The following is a 14,166-nucleotide window of genomic DNA, read 5'->3' as shown; positions in this document are numbered from 1 at the left end:
TTTTGCTTTGGTTGGTGGGTGTTGTGCGAAGTGAGAATTTTTCCATCATCTATTTCCATCCTCATTGAAGAGTTTAAAATAATCCAGGGAGAGATATAATGTTTTACATTATGGGGGGCTTGTATGATGCATCAGCCCCAAATTGCAGTTGAAAACTGGTTCTTATCAGACCCTGTTCTTCTGGGTATCGGGGTTGAACTATAGCACAGTCCCGTAGCACAGTGAGACAGTGACCTCATTCAGAGACACACAGGGAAAGGCATGCAGTTCTTCACTTATAAACCCGAGCAGACTTGCAGTCTCTGGGGAAAAGTGAACTAAAGCGCTGCAGACTTTCTTAACGAGTGATTGCTTTGCTGAAGCCATCCATATCATTGGTATTGAATCTTATCATTGCAAAAACCATAACAATCAGTGTGGGTTAACGCAATGAAGCTTTCTAAGCCATTCAGCACTGCCTGGGTTTCAACAGCATGAGGATACAGTGATTAATATTTCCATCCAAGGCCATAAAAATGCCATGTTAGATTTGCTTTCCTCCTTGTACATACGTATGTGAGTTCCGTTCAATATCAAAATGTACTGATTGACGCTAACCTTTGATCATTGTCAGTCGATATCCTCCTCATGGTTTACCAAATGCTCACGTCAATAACTGCTGGGTGCTGCCTTTTTAAATTTTTTATTGTTGTACAGCCCTGTTTCCAAGATTTCATTAGTTCTCTAATGTCATTAAATTAAACTGGAGGTTGGAATTAATGACTGAGCATTCACCACCAGAGAAGCAATCAGACTGCAAAGCAATAAGCTGGTGAATAGCAGTGCTTTATTTCATTAAAGCCTATTACGAAATCTGTTACCAGTGAGTTATTGAAACAGATTCCTGCATCAGCAATGCCTCATATTTCTCATTTCAGTTCTCATAGGTGCCATTCTTTGCAGAAAACCTTTCGTGACCAGAATGTGGGAATCATCAACCCTTTGCATTGTAGGGAGTCTGCTGCACCCACACACACCCGTATGGAGTGATGCGTATTCTTGCTGACCAAAAGGAGGCAAGAGGGGGAATCTTCAGAATGAAATTTAGGTTGCCATTACAGGCAGAGCCGTGTTTCTTTTGTAAATCTAATTTAATCCTGATCACTTGGCTGGCTGCCTCATTGGCTGCTGGAGAACCGTTCTTACAGTTCCCATAACAAACTAAGTGATTAGAAAGAATTCTTGATTTTCAGAGTTTTCAGTCTAATTTGCTTTCCTGGAGGCGGGGCCTGGAGCATGTAACGAAGGCAGGACATAAGCTGTATAATCAGAAGGCAACATCAGTACCGCAAGCCTGATTTGCCCCATTTTCAGACAGTCGAAACGGATCAGATATAACCTACTTTGTCATTTGGTTAAGTGCTAGATCATTTAAATGCAGTTTGCCATTATGAATGTGCTTCACCACCAAGGCCACTTTTATGCAGCATTTTCTGCTCTACTAAATATAAAGACTCATAAAGACTATAAAGATTAAATCAAAGCTTGGACCCACCTGCCATTCCAAAAGTACAAACCTGATACTTGACCCACAGGATTCTTCCTTCTGCCCAATTAAAAAACAGCCATCCGCCTAGGTTTGTAGGTTTGTAGCTTGATTGGCGGTGTGTAGATGTTACAAAACACCGGCCTGCTTTCCATTTCATAGCAATGTTACCATGGGTTCCTGCGACGCTTGGTGCTGTAAGTGTGCGTTGTTTCCCCTCCCCAGCTCCTGGAGCCGGTGTGTCACCAGCTGTTCGAGCTATACCGCAGTACTGAAGACAAGCTGAAGAGGTTCACACTGCAGTTCCTGCCTGAGCTGGTCTGGGTCTACATGCGTGTCACTGCCAGCCGAGACCGACAGAGCAACGGCTGCATTGAGGCTCTGCTGCTTGGCATCTACAACCTGGTATGCACTTCCCATACCCCCTCTCAAAGAGTGTAAATGTATTGTGGGATCGACTAGAAATATCCCATGTTCACTTTATTCAGAGACATTGTTTTACTTTTATTAAAAGTAATTCTGTCCAAATTGTAACAGTTGATTGATAAGGTGATGTATATATTATTGCACATAACAATATTATTATTATTCTTGTAATTTTCATAGGCTGTTGGTAAAATGGTTATCACATTCTCTGGACAATTAAGGCTTGAACTGAGCAGGTTCTTGGGCTATGGTGGTTTGACAATTGGTGCGGAGCTCAGCTAATGTGTAGTGGCTGTTTGTGTGAGCAGGGTGCAGAGGATTATGTAAAGCCATGAAGAGAGAGCTGTAGATGTTCACTCGCTGCAGTCTGGGTGCGGCACACTGCTTTGCATGTTGGTCTGGTTCCATGTAAACCATTAATTTCACTAGCAGCCAATCTCAATTTGTATTATAATTGTATTAACCTAAAGCAACACAATTGGTCCCAGCTCCTCCTCAGAACAACAGGCCAGCCCAATGAACACTGTTGTTATGCAAATTTGTTTATTAATATTTTTTAACATCTTTGCATTAACTTAAATAGATTATTGCAGCCAGACTTGTATACTTGAAATGTATAAAAGCATATACTCTTTTTATCTGCCTGGGGCTCACACCCAGTACTATTTTTTATGTTTCAATTTGTGAAATTAAAAACTAGCAGAACATTCCTGAAGGGGCAGATTGTTGTACAGCAACAGATGTTTAGCCTAATCCAAACACTCACTGTTAATGAGATTTGTTTTGCCATAATTCACACATTCCTCTCTAGGTAAATGAATACACTATTTTTTATATAAACATATATACACTGATCAGCCATAACATTATGACCACCTGCCTAATATTGTGTAGGTCCCCCTTTTGCCGCCAAAACAGCCCTGACCCGTCGAGGCATGGACTCCACTAGACCCCTGAAGGTGTGCTGTAGTATCTGGCACCAAGATGTTAGCAGCAGATCCTTTAAGTCCTGTAAGTTGCGAGGTGGGGCTTCCATGGATCGGACTTGTTTGTCCAGCACATCCCACAGATGCTCGATTGGATTGAGATCTGGGGAATTTGGAGGCCAAGTCAACACCTTGAACTTGTGATTCATCAGACCAGGTCACCTTCTTCCATTGCTCCGTGGTCCAGTTCTGATGCTCACGTGCCCATTGTAGGCGCTTTCAGCAGTGGACACGGGTCGGCATGGGCACCCTGACTGGTCTGCAGCTACGCAGCCCCATACGCAACAAACTGCGATGCACTGTGTGTTCTGACACCTTTCTATCAGAACCAGCATTCACTTTTTCAGCAATTTGAGCTACAGTAGCTCGTCTGTTGGATCGGACCACACGGGCCAGCCTTCGCTCCCCACGTGCATCAGTGAGCCTTGACTGCCCATGACCCTGTCGACGGTTCACCACTTTTCCTTCCTTGGAGCACTTTTGATAGGTACTGTCCACTGCAGACCGGGAACACCCCACAAGAGCTGCAGTTTTAGAGATGCTCTGACCCAGTCGTCTAGCCATCACAATTTGGCCCTTGTCAAAGTCGCTCAGATCCTAATGCTTGCCCATTTTTCCTGCTTTTAACACATCAACTTTGAGGACAAAATATTCACTTGCTGAATAATATATCCCACCCACTGACAGGTGCCATAATAACCAGATTATCAGTGTTATGGTCATAATGTTATGGCTGATCGGTGAATATATATAACGCAAATCCATTCATTATCAGATATAACATTATTATAGTGTATAAAATGCTACAATGTTTAGACTGATATCCAAATAAGTGTTCCCCTTTGCAGCTTTCATTCTTCTTGTGGTCTTTGTCATAATAATAATACAAAAATTAAAATGATTAAAAAAAACTTTCCCCAAGCACTTCCTGCCAGTGCCTTCAGAAGGTGATCACAGAACATCTTAAACAGGAAGTTCTCCCTGACAAGCAAGGGTGAGGTTTGATGGGAAGAAAGGAATACAAATAGTTATTGTATTGATTGTAAGATATTTGCATGTAATGGTGTTTATCAATCTCATGTAATGTAAGAGATCGCTGCAGGGAATTAAGACATTTGAAGCCTCTCATCTGTTGCTTCTGACTTCAAGTGTTTCCAACAAACCTGTGTTATCCTTGAGTGGATCTGTAATTGCACAGTCAGTTTCTCTACATCCTTTGTGGGATTAAACAAAATAATTTTGGAGCTGAGGAGATGGAATAGAATAGAATAAAATAAAATAAATATGTATTCATGTTGCTACAGATCTAATCTTGCTGCCAGATTTTAATGCTGGTGTTGTAGTTTTTGTTGAGGGAGATTCGTTTTCTCTTCTATAGGAGGCATTTTATTCTGCTGCTATTGTCGTCTGTGGTGATTCATATGCTGCTTAAGAGCCTTAATTTTTATATTTATATTTTTTCAGCCTTGCGTATTGTTTTCTATACAAACATTCTGTTGCAGCCACTTGGATAGAAATCAAACCTCAAATGAAAACAATGTTGAAAAGGCAGACGTCCAGATATATTAGCTTGAACATTTCTCTGCTGCCTCTTTTGGGGGTCCTTTGCATCATTACAGGAATACCACACTGTGTTCCTCCACTGTTCCAGTCACTGGTCTCCTTTTGAGCTTGTTCTTCATTGACACACATTTGTAATGATTTGGATTAATATTGGAACACTGTTTATTTCTTCATGATTTGTCAATCGAGAATTATCTCAAGCAGTTTCATTCAAAAGGCATCCAAATTACCCTGCCAGGGTGGCTCTTTCAAAAGTACTCAAAAATAAACAAAATATGGCATTGGTATAAACCAATTGGAAATATACATATTACATTCATGAAGTTCAATTCAATGTAATATTTAACAACCCTTAGTCATGTAGCACTTCATGGTGACATTGTATATTTTTTAAATAATATTATCTCAGTTCTAGTGGTTTATAATATGCTTCACATGTTTTTATTTGTATACCAAGTGATCAGGTTTCCTTTCCAATGGCCTCTACAACATTTGAACTCATTGATTTTACTGGCCAAAACCTGGCATTTGCAGGCCCCTTGTGAGGCCTTGAGCTTTGATTAATACAAGTCTCGGAAAGGGAAATCAAACAAACCAAGTTCTGTTATCAAATATGGTGGATAAATGGGAGTTTAATATAATCCTGTTATGGCCGCTCCCGGTGGCTCAGCGCTGATGGATACATTTAACAAAGTACAAGACTTTATAAAGGATTATTGTGTGGACCTTTTTTGTGTGATTTGCAATGGCTTTTTCTAGAACATCAGGCCATTGAAAACATGCAGTGTACCTGCCAGTACCCAGCCTCACTGTTTTTTAGTAAGATTTTTTTTACTGAACTTCCTCTTTTCCCCCTCTATAGGAAATTGTGGACAAAGATGGAAACAGTAAGCTGTTGTCATTCACCATACCTTCGCTATCAAAACCATCTATATATCATGAGGTAAGTAAAAGACCAGTATTTATTCTATTGAAAGATAAAAACAGCTGTCAGGTAGGGTGAAGGCACTGGGTTGTTCTTCCCCAATACTGGTTGACAGAGGAAGAGGCCATCTCTCAAGCACAAGAAGCCTAGCATGTGCTTCTAATTGTGAAGCTGTGCAGTGATCAAGCATTATACAAATATTTTCAGACTAAACGCCTCCAGGCAGTTGCCGTGGTCAGTGTTGTTTTTGTGGTTGTGTTTGACATACAAATGTCAGTTTTCATTATCCTGCACCAACGGAGTAGAGCTCTTAGTGCTTTCCTTCTCCCGACTCTAATCGTGGCGTTCGCTTTTATGTGTAATATGGGAATGATTTTTAATCCCATCCTAAAAGACGGCATTAAAGGCATTCTGCTCCAGAGAACGATTCCACCTAATTTCCAGAAACCGAAAGAAAGACCTAAATAGTTCTTCTTCCATACATAAACTAACTCTTGCCAGTGTCTTCCTCCTGGCCTGTGACATGGTTGAGTCCAATACTGTGCGGCCATGGATTTCAAGATTATAGGGAGTTGAAAGCGCTGTCCTTCTGTCATTTCTGCTTACTTTATTTCTCATTTGTTGTATGCCCTATGTATGATCTGGATTGTGTTGTTTGATCTGGTAAAGACACCTCCTAAAACATTTCTCTGCAGGAACCTCTTTGGGGAAGCAAAATTGTGTCGCACTGTATTCTGAGGCCCACTGCCTGAGCATTACCCAGAACAAGTGTTCATATCCTGGCTCACCTGCTTTCCCGGTGCTCTTAGCTGCGACTACTGTGTGTTTCTTGCTTTCTGTGGCAACAGTAGTGAGATTCCAGCAAACTGAAAGAGAGGTATAGGTTGCGTTGGAGCCCTCTCTCCCAGCTAGCCTTTAACCTCTGGGATATTTAAATGCACGCCAGCCGTTGATGGATGAGCTCTAAGCTCTGATAGTGAAGGAGGACTCCCTGAGTTGCCGCTGAAATATTACCTGACACTCCAAGAATCTGCTGCATTAGTAGCTCGGGAATTTACAGCCATGCATATCTCCATTTAGCCGCTCCTGTGCTAAGTTTATTGGACTGTGATGGCTCGATGACCCCCCACGCAAAGGAGATAAACTCGAGCAATTATCTTGAAATTGAAATGTACGATTAGCACTTTTTTTTTTTATGTGGTTATTTTTCACTCCAGTTCTTAATCATACTAATTCTGAAAAAGACTGAACAATAACCAGTTCCCATATCTGGAGTACATGTCTCTCCCAGGGTTAGTGTTGGAGATAAAAATATAACTCTTTCTTAAATTGAAGCTGTTAAACCATGTAATCTTATTTAGGCCTCACAGATCTAGCCTTACACTTGGACTGGATTAATTCCTTCCACAACAATTGCATTAATACCTAATAACTATTGGCTCCAAATTAGTGGTGTGTTAAACTGAATATTTACAGACCTGCTAGCGTTTGACAGGAGTTCCTTAAGATCTACCTTTTTAGCTTTTTATATTCGTATAATAAGCACAACCAATATCAATGATCACTTGTCTGGATTAATTAAGAATGAACTATTTTGATTTCTTGTCTGTTGCTCTACAAATATAAGAGTCAATCAGCCACTCTATCCTGTCTGTCTCACAAACCCAATTCAAAGCTGATGCCAGAGATGGGCAATTTATTGCCTTAATTACAAGCCAGAGAACATTCTCTCTGCAGTGTTGGGGGTGGGGGGGGAACAGAGCAGAGAGAATTTTTCACGGACTTTGGCACAGCTCCACGTCCAAGGCCCATAACGAGATTGCATTAGCATACACTCCTCCCAAATTAATTATTCCTTCTGTTGGTTGTTTGCTATTGTTGCTTGAGAACCCCCTGAACTCAAATTAAATGAAGCAAGGCAACTGATAACATGGCAAACAAGTATTCGAAGAACAGTTTTTCTCTGCTCACTGCAGCAAACCCCACATTTTAATTTTACCTATTGCCCTCTGCCATTACAAATTAACATTTTTTTCTGCTTACTTAACCATGCAAAAAAAAAGTCTCAAGCACTGTAGTGTTTAATTAATTGGTTTGATGTAATTTATTTTCAATCTACGGCAGCAGTATTTATCTTGAACACAAACCAGATTGTAATTCTGTTTTTCATATGTCATGCAAAATAATGCTGCTTCTACAACAACACATCCTGCTGTTGCAATGCCAGGCCAGAAGGGGGTTTCTCTTGGTCATCTCTGGCCCATTTACTATCTAGACACCTTCATGACCCTTCATGATGGTTGAGTTTGAGAAGTTCTTTTGGAGATCCACTGAACTCGTGGGGATATTATTCATACTAATTCATGCATATTGTGTCCAAGAGAGAAGCATATTTCGGGGGGGATTTGATTTTAATATCTGAAAACTGTCATTAGTCTGTGCATCTTTCTGCTGCTGGCAGGGCATTTATTACATGTAGGTAATTTGATTTTGCAGAAATGGTTTGTTTCTTAATGTACCCAAGATATATCTGCAGAAGATGAATATGCTTTATTTCAGGGGATTGAAGCTAAAGGTATTTTGTCACTTTGAGGGATTAACCAGCTTTATCTTCCCAAGACGAAGCTGGGGATGTAGAGGTTATAGTAATCATTCACTATAGATTTTTAACAGGGGCTTTTGCAGGGCAGGTCCCTTCCTCTTTTCAACATACCCAATCAGCCACCGCATTGAAAAATACTGCTCGCCTTAAAAATAGCTACATTACTCCATTATTAAACTCGGAATAATCATCTGCAAAGGACCGAGATTAGACTATAGCCTTTGTTCTTGGTCAACATGCAGTCATTTGAAGTCCCTATCGAGAACATCTTGCAGACATTGTTTGTATAAGCTTTTGCCTGGGAGGAGACAATAAGCACATTCAGTTAACCAGTGTTTTTTGGCACAAGGAGTCCCCTTGTTTTCTCCATTGTTTCTGAAGTTGCCCTGCAGTATCCACATTCCCTGCATGTAAGCTGCACACAACTCATCAGTACTGACAGTTTTCATGGCACTCTCCCCTTTTATCTCTGTGCTTTACAGCGTTTCCTTTTGAAAAGCCTGGAATCTCTGTTGTTTTTTGTTTTGTTTTGTTTTTCAGACCACAAAAAGTCTCGTAGTTATTCAGTTATTGTTTTTGCTGCATAACATTTCCTTGTTGGAGTATGTGTGATATCTACGTTGTTTTGCTTTTTTTTTTTTTGTATATACACGCAGGTCACCTTTTCTGTTACACCCTAGTGCATGTGGTTCCCAAATCTGTTTTGGAGACCCCTATTGGGGAACCCCATATGTTTTTGTTTTTTTCCCCCGTTGTTTTTGTAGATCTAGAAGACCTAGTGTAAAAGTGCTGTAAGCTTTCTGGTTGAACTGATAACAGCTTTGTGGGGGATCCATCATTGTGTTGCTTTCAGTTTAATGATGACAAGGTAACCTGAGCCATAAACCTTAAAGATACTGTTGTGTATGCATACAAATTATTTCCTCTGTATCCATGGAGCAAGAGAAACCATGCATAATTATCAGACCCCTTTTATCTCTGCACTCCAGCAGGGGAAGCAGCAGTGCGTTTGAAGTCTTGCTGTAAACACACGGTATCATGGAGTCTTTCAAAGAAGGTGCTGCCTATTCATAAAGCAAGGCTGTGTGGTTTAAGTTAGACTTCTAGGGTTGGAAACGTACTGGATCATCTCACCTTGTGCAAACCAGTCTTAACAGATATTTGTTCTTCGTTCCATGTTGATTGTTTTGTATTGGTTTGTAAGTCCAAGGGAAGGAATGTGAATTCAATTGAAGTCTGATAGTGTGACTTTTGAAGAACAAAACACTGTTGCACTAATGTGTGTGAAATACAGAAATCTCTCTTGGGAAGTTCTTCATCATAGGGCTTTGCTCTTTTCCCAGCCACATATACCTCATGATTCCTACAGGATGTTACACAAGTCCTGGCTGTCGGCTGACTTGACTATTCTCTCTGGACTTGCTGTTAATCTGAAAACCAAGTGTTTAGTTGTTCAGAAAACCAAGATTGGCCGAACCAGAGCATCTTAGGTCAGTATCAGTTACCCTTAATTAAGATTATTGGAATTGGTGTCCCTAAACTTGATCCCAGGGAAACAAACTGTGTTACCTTAGGAGACAAAATACTGAATACTGATTCTGATAGTATTGAGCTTCCCTACATTCCCTGCATTGTTATCTAGCTCTTAGAAAAATGGCGTGATCCAGGTCCTGCCAACACCTCAGACAGTGACGTCTAGGGCATCACAATACACAGGAAAGCACAGAGATCTGGTGCTTAAACCAGAATTCACTGTCTGTTTTAACATGTGCTGTACAGTGACCTTGTCCTGTGTTTTTCTCTCTCTTCAGCCCTCCAGTCTGGGATCCATGGCATTGACAGAGGGTGCCCTGAGCCAGCATGACCTCATCAGGGTGGTGTACAGCGACCTCCACCCCCAGAGAGAGACCTTCACCGCACAGAACAGGTAATGCAGGAGCTTGAGTAACAGGTGTGTCTTGAAGGTGGCTCGGGTGGATCACCGGAACACACCAAACAGATATATAGATATGGATATAATGTGAAAGCATTTGAACTCAATGTTATAGCCAGGCATGGGCTGATTTCAGGCATGGTATGACAGTTAGAAGGTGACTGCATTGTGTTAGTGCTCTTCCTAGGTTATGGGAAATACAAATATTTTGGGGGTGGGTTGGGGGGGTGGTTTCTAATAATTACTCTTATGACCTGTTGGCTATTTATGGCTCGGCCACTTCATTCATTGCTGGAGTATTGCAGACAATTCAATCTTCCCTGTGTTCGCTCATCTGTCTTCATTTCCCAAAGGCAATTGCAGGTGCCACAGTGATAGATGGTACATATTTCATACAGGTGCAAAGGTATATAAAAAAAATAAAACCTAATAATTTTGTGGGGAAAAAGCAAAAATCAGAATCAGCAGTACCCTCTCATGTCTGCAATACAGGGTGAAGGGGTGGCATTTTCATTGCCATTTAATTGGCTTTCCAGCAGTAGATGCACCCCCCCTTACCCCCACTCCCCTTCAGTACTGACACACACTTAATTATGCAATTACACTAGAATATAAAATCCCTTACTGTGTGTGGAGTATCACTGATCACTGTCAGTATCTCTTAACTCCACCAAACAAATCTAAGATGAGACCAGGGATCATAGCCAAGGTAATGCCAGCACGGGTCCTGATGATTCATAAGACTGCCCCGTACAATGACACTGAACTCTCCTCAGCTGCTCCTTACACCCACTAAAATACCGCTGCTGTTCAGGATGTTTGATAGCTTATCAGATCATCTCGGGAGGCTTTAATGATACACCCTCTCCAGGTTCTTTACCTTTCCTAACTCCATAAAACACAGATGTATTTCCTTTTTACAAGACTGTGCAGAGTCTTCTATGAGCATTCATCAAGAAGAAATAATCTCTCCTTGAATTATAGTATTTGGTGGGTATTTTAGCATCACCTCACTGAATTAGCAGGCTGGGGTTTGCCAGAATCATTATTTGGCTTTAAAGGAACCCTGCACTGCATTGCCAAAGGGATGTCTACAACAGACAATTGTCTCAACAGTATAGTGATTTTATTTTATCTGGAGAAAAAAAGGTTAAATTACTTGCAACATGTAATTTAGTAGTCACTGTTTATACTGTTAATTACTGTCTTTACAAATCATTTTAAATTACTGAAATGAATAACTGTTCATACAAAATTGTTACCCACTTAGCTCCTATAACAGTTTGTTTTTGTCACTGTAGGTTTGAGGTGCTGTGTTTCCTGATGCTCTGTTATAACTCCGCTATGGTCTACATGCCCACCTCTTCCTACCAGTCTGTCTGCAGGATGTGCTCACGGTAAGAATATTTGCCTAAACCTTCTCACATCACAAACCCGAGTGCAAATTGAACTGTTTAAAGTTAACTAAAGAACAATTACATTGTACCTTTTTACAGAAGAGCTTCGGATAAGGAATAGGATAGTGAAGCACAGACATTTTTCAAAACACAAACAAACAGGTCACCGCCCTTATGTGTTCAAAAGTGCGCTCCATTACAGACCCTTATTTATAATTTAAAGTGAAGGGAATGTGACCAGTGCTGTAGAGCAGCGACTTCCAAGATCAAGTTTTCTGTCCTGGTCTGAGTCTGTCTGACTAGCTGATGCCTGGAAGATTAACACTTGTCTGAATGGGACACCTAACCGCCTGTGTAACACTGCATTTGAAGAAGATTAGCATCCTTATAATTTGTCTATCTATTTATTTGGAGGATCTAAAGTATTTTTCGAACTGTTTCACCTTGCTACTATGGCAAATAATATGTGACTGCTTATCTCAATGGGAAGACTGGATAGCTTGTCAAGCTGTAAGTCAAAGGCCATCTTTTCATCCTCTGTAATGTTGCTTTCAGGTAGACATAGTTAAAATTGTGTATTTCCCTGAAAAGGGTAATTGGAAGGCAGGAAAAGCTGACTTAATTATTGTTTCCACTAATTATGAGCAAACTACCCACTCACTGCGGCTGCTGAATAAGAGGATTGGTTTGTCCACATTGAATGTTTCTGTATGTTAATATATACAAGGAATAAATTGGGGTATTGGTATTGTACAGCAGAACAGATCAAAGGAAATTTTAAATAGAATTCAGTACATTTTCACCCTTCTCATATTTTAGAGTGAACAGTTAGCCTTAGGGGATTTAACAAATAAACACCCTGCCTGATGTAAATGCTTAACAGTACACAAAGGCATGTTCCTCCTAGAAACAGTCATCTGAAACCATCCTTCTGTTTTCAGACGTATTTGACATTTTACAGGGCAAGCAGCAGGGCTTCCAGTAGATGTTTTATGATACCGAAGCAGGCTTCTGTTAGTCAGCATACTCAAACCAATGGCTTGATCAGTTATACAGTGAGAACAGGACTACACCAGGCCCAGTAACTCAACCCTTTTCATCATACTTCAAATGCATCATCAAATTAAGACCAGAACGTCTGTAAAAGTGCTGCTGAGAAGGTTTGTACAATAAGAACTATAAGGCTCTGCATTCAAGCACTACGTCGCTGTTTGACAGGAGACAGTCTTTGATTTAAAATGCTTTAGACGGTTTTCCTTTGAAGCAATCAAGAATGAATGGGGTTTGTTTGTTTCCCGCCACTTTGTCTCCTTAACCCCTTTTGGGGAATCATTAAAGGTCATTACAGAGACCACAATTTTGTCAGACCCCTGTAAGGCACCTCATGACTGGTCGAAGTCATTTTGTGCGTTTGCTCTGATGTTTCGGTGCAATAGAATAGGGTTGCTTACTGAGTGAGTTCTGGAGGCCTGTGATCGAATGAATCTAGCTTTCTGTATCTTCACTCTTCAATTAACTAAATAGTTGCATAGAGCAGAGGGCGAAACACATTAAAGATTTAGAGAATTCTGTCCTGTATCAGCCCTCGGTCTTGTTTTGCTTGGTATTTGAAATGGCCACTCAGTGTAGGCACTTCTTAATTTTCCCACTAAGATTTCCACCCTCATCTTTTTTACCTTTTTTCTTTTCACACAGCAACCTTCATTTTGTAATGTTCAGAATCTAAAGGCCTAGTATATATAGTTAATGTTTACCTCGTCTTTCACCGTGTACCAGTGAATGAGCTGCTGTTTCTACTCTTTCCGCAATATTAGCGTCTGAAATAGTGGGGATGTGTCTCGGAGCTTCCTTCCCCTCACCTGACATAGAGGTGTGCCAGCCTGCACTTCTCTCTCTGCTGCCAAACTATGTATTTTTAGACTAATCAGACATCTGCTGTCCAGGAGTTGTTACCTACTTGAGCAAAGGGTCCTAAGCAATTCAAACTGCCAAGACCTGAGGAGATGTAAAGAATATTATCATAGCGCTTACCTATGTGCAGTTTTGTCTCTGAGTATTGTACAACTGGAGACAAGGCCATGACTTACAGATCATAGTGTGGAAAACAACACACACACACAAGAAAAGGAGAGAGAGGTTCCCACAGGCAGTGTATGGGGGGGGCACAATTTATAACATTCGATTCTAATATTGACTATTTTTTATTTATTTTTTCCTCACTTGAGAGATTTGTGTAAATACAGGAGTAGACATCCTTATTTAGCAGCAAGCGCCTGAGAATGTGTTTTCTGCGGAACTGAAACGGACCACCTGCCTTGTAAGACGCTGTAATCATAGGGTTAAATGGTTGAAAAATGCGAAAAACACCATTAAAACTGTTGAAGAAGGGCGTTGGCAGTAATTACAGTTTTTGAAGGCAGCCTTTAAAGCCTACACACAATGGTGTTTAAAATCGCAAATGTTTACAAATGCATTTTCTTCTTTAATGCAGCACCTCGCCATATTAAAGTGAAGTACCCTGACTGCTATTGTTGTTGTTCCCTTAGGTTATGTGTATGCGGGTTTCCACGACAGCACCAGAAACCCTGGAAGGAGCCTTGTGGCCGGGTCATTCTGGACCCAGAGTTCATGGTACAGATGCTGACATCAGTGTACCATGCCATGTAAGTGATAGAAACAAAACCTCGGGGATTGCAGCTTTCTTCATTGTTGGTGGAAGTGTATTTTGTTTTCAATTTGTGGCGAATTCTGGCACTACTCTCAGAAGCTTAAAAAAATCCAAATCAGTCACAGCTCTAGACTAGTGATC

At 40.7% G+C, this 14,166-nt stretch overlaps 1 protein-coding gene across 3 annotated transcripts in view; it reads left to right on the top strand.

The window, feature by feature from the left end:
- Positions 1 to 14,166, top strand: part of LOC136711429 (hyccin 2) — a 78,391-nt gene that overhangs the window by 44,342 nt on the left and 19,883 nt on the right. For all 3 annotated transcript variants that reach the window (XM_066687702.1, XM_066687699.1, XM_066687700.1), the window contains 5 exons: positions 1,751 to 1,930; positions 5,363 to 5,443; positions 9,839 to 9,954; positions 11,262 to 11,357; positions 13,904 to 14,020. In XM_066687702.1, the coding sequence (XP_066543799.1) occupies positions 1,751 to 1,930; positions 5,363 to 5,443; positions 9,839 to 9,954; positions 11,262 to 11,357; positions 13,904 to 14,020 (590 nt within the window). The remainder of the gene's footprint in view (positions 1 to 1,750; positions 1,931 to 5,362; positions 5,444 to 9,838; positions 9,955 to 11,261; positions 11,358 to 13,903; positions 14,021 to 14,166) is intronic.

The sequence above is a fragment of the Amia ocellicauda genome, chromosome 16 (genome assembly GCF_036373705.1).
Source record: "Amia ocellicauda isolate fAmiCal2 chromosome 16, fAmiCal2.hap1, whole genome shotgun sequence".
In the NCBI taxonomy this organism is placed as follows: Eukaryota; Metazoa; Chordata; class Actinopteri; order Amiiformes; family Amiidae; genus Amia; species Amia ocellicauda.
The sequence above is the reverse complement of the archived record's forward strand: the minus strand, read 5'-3'. Positions and strand labels throughout refer to the sequence as shown.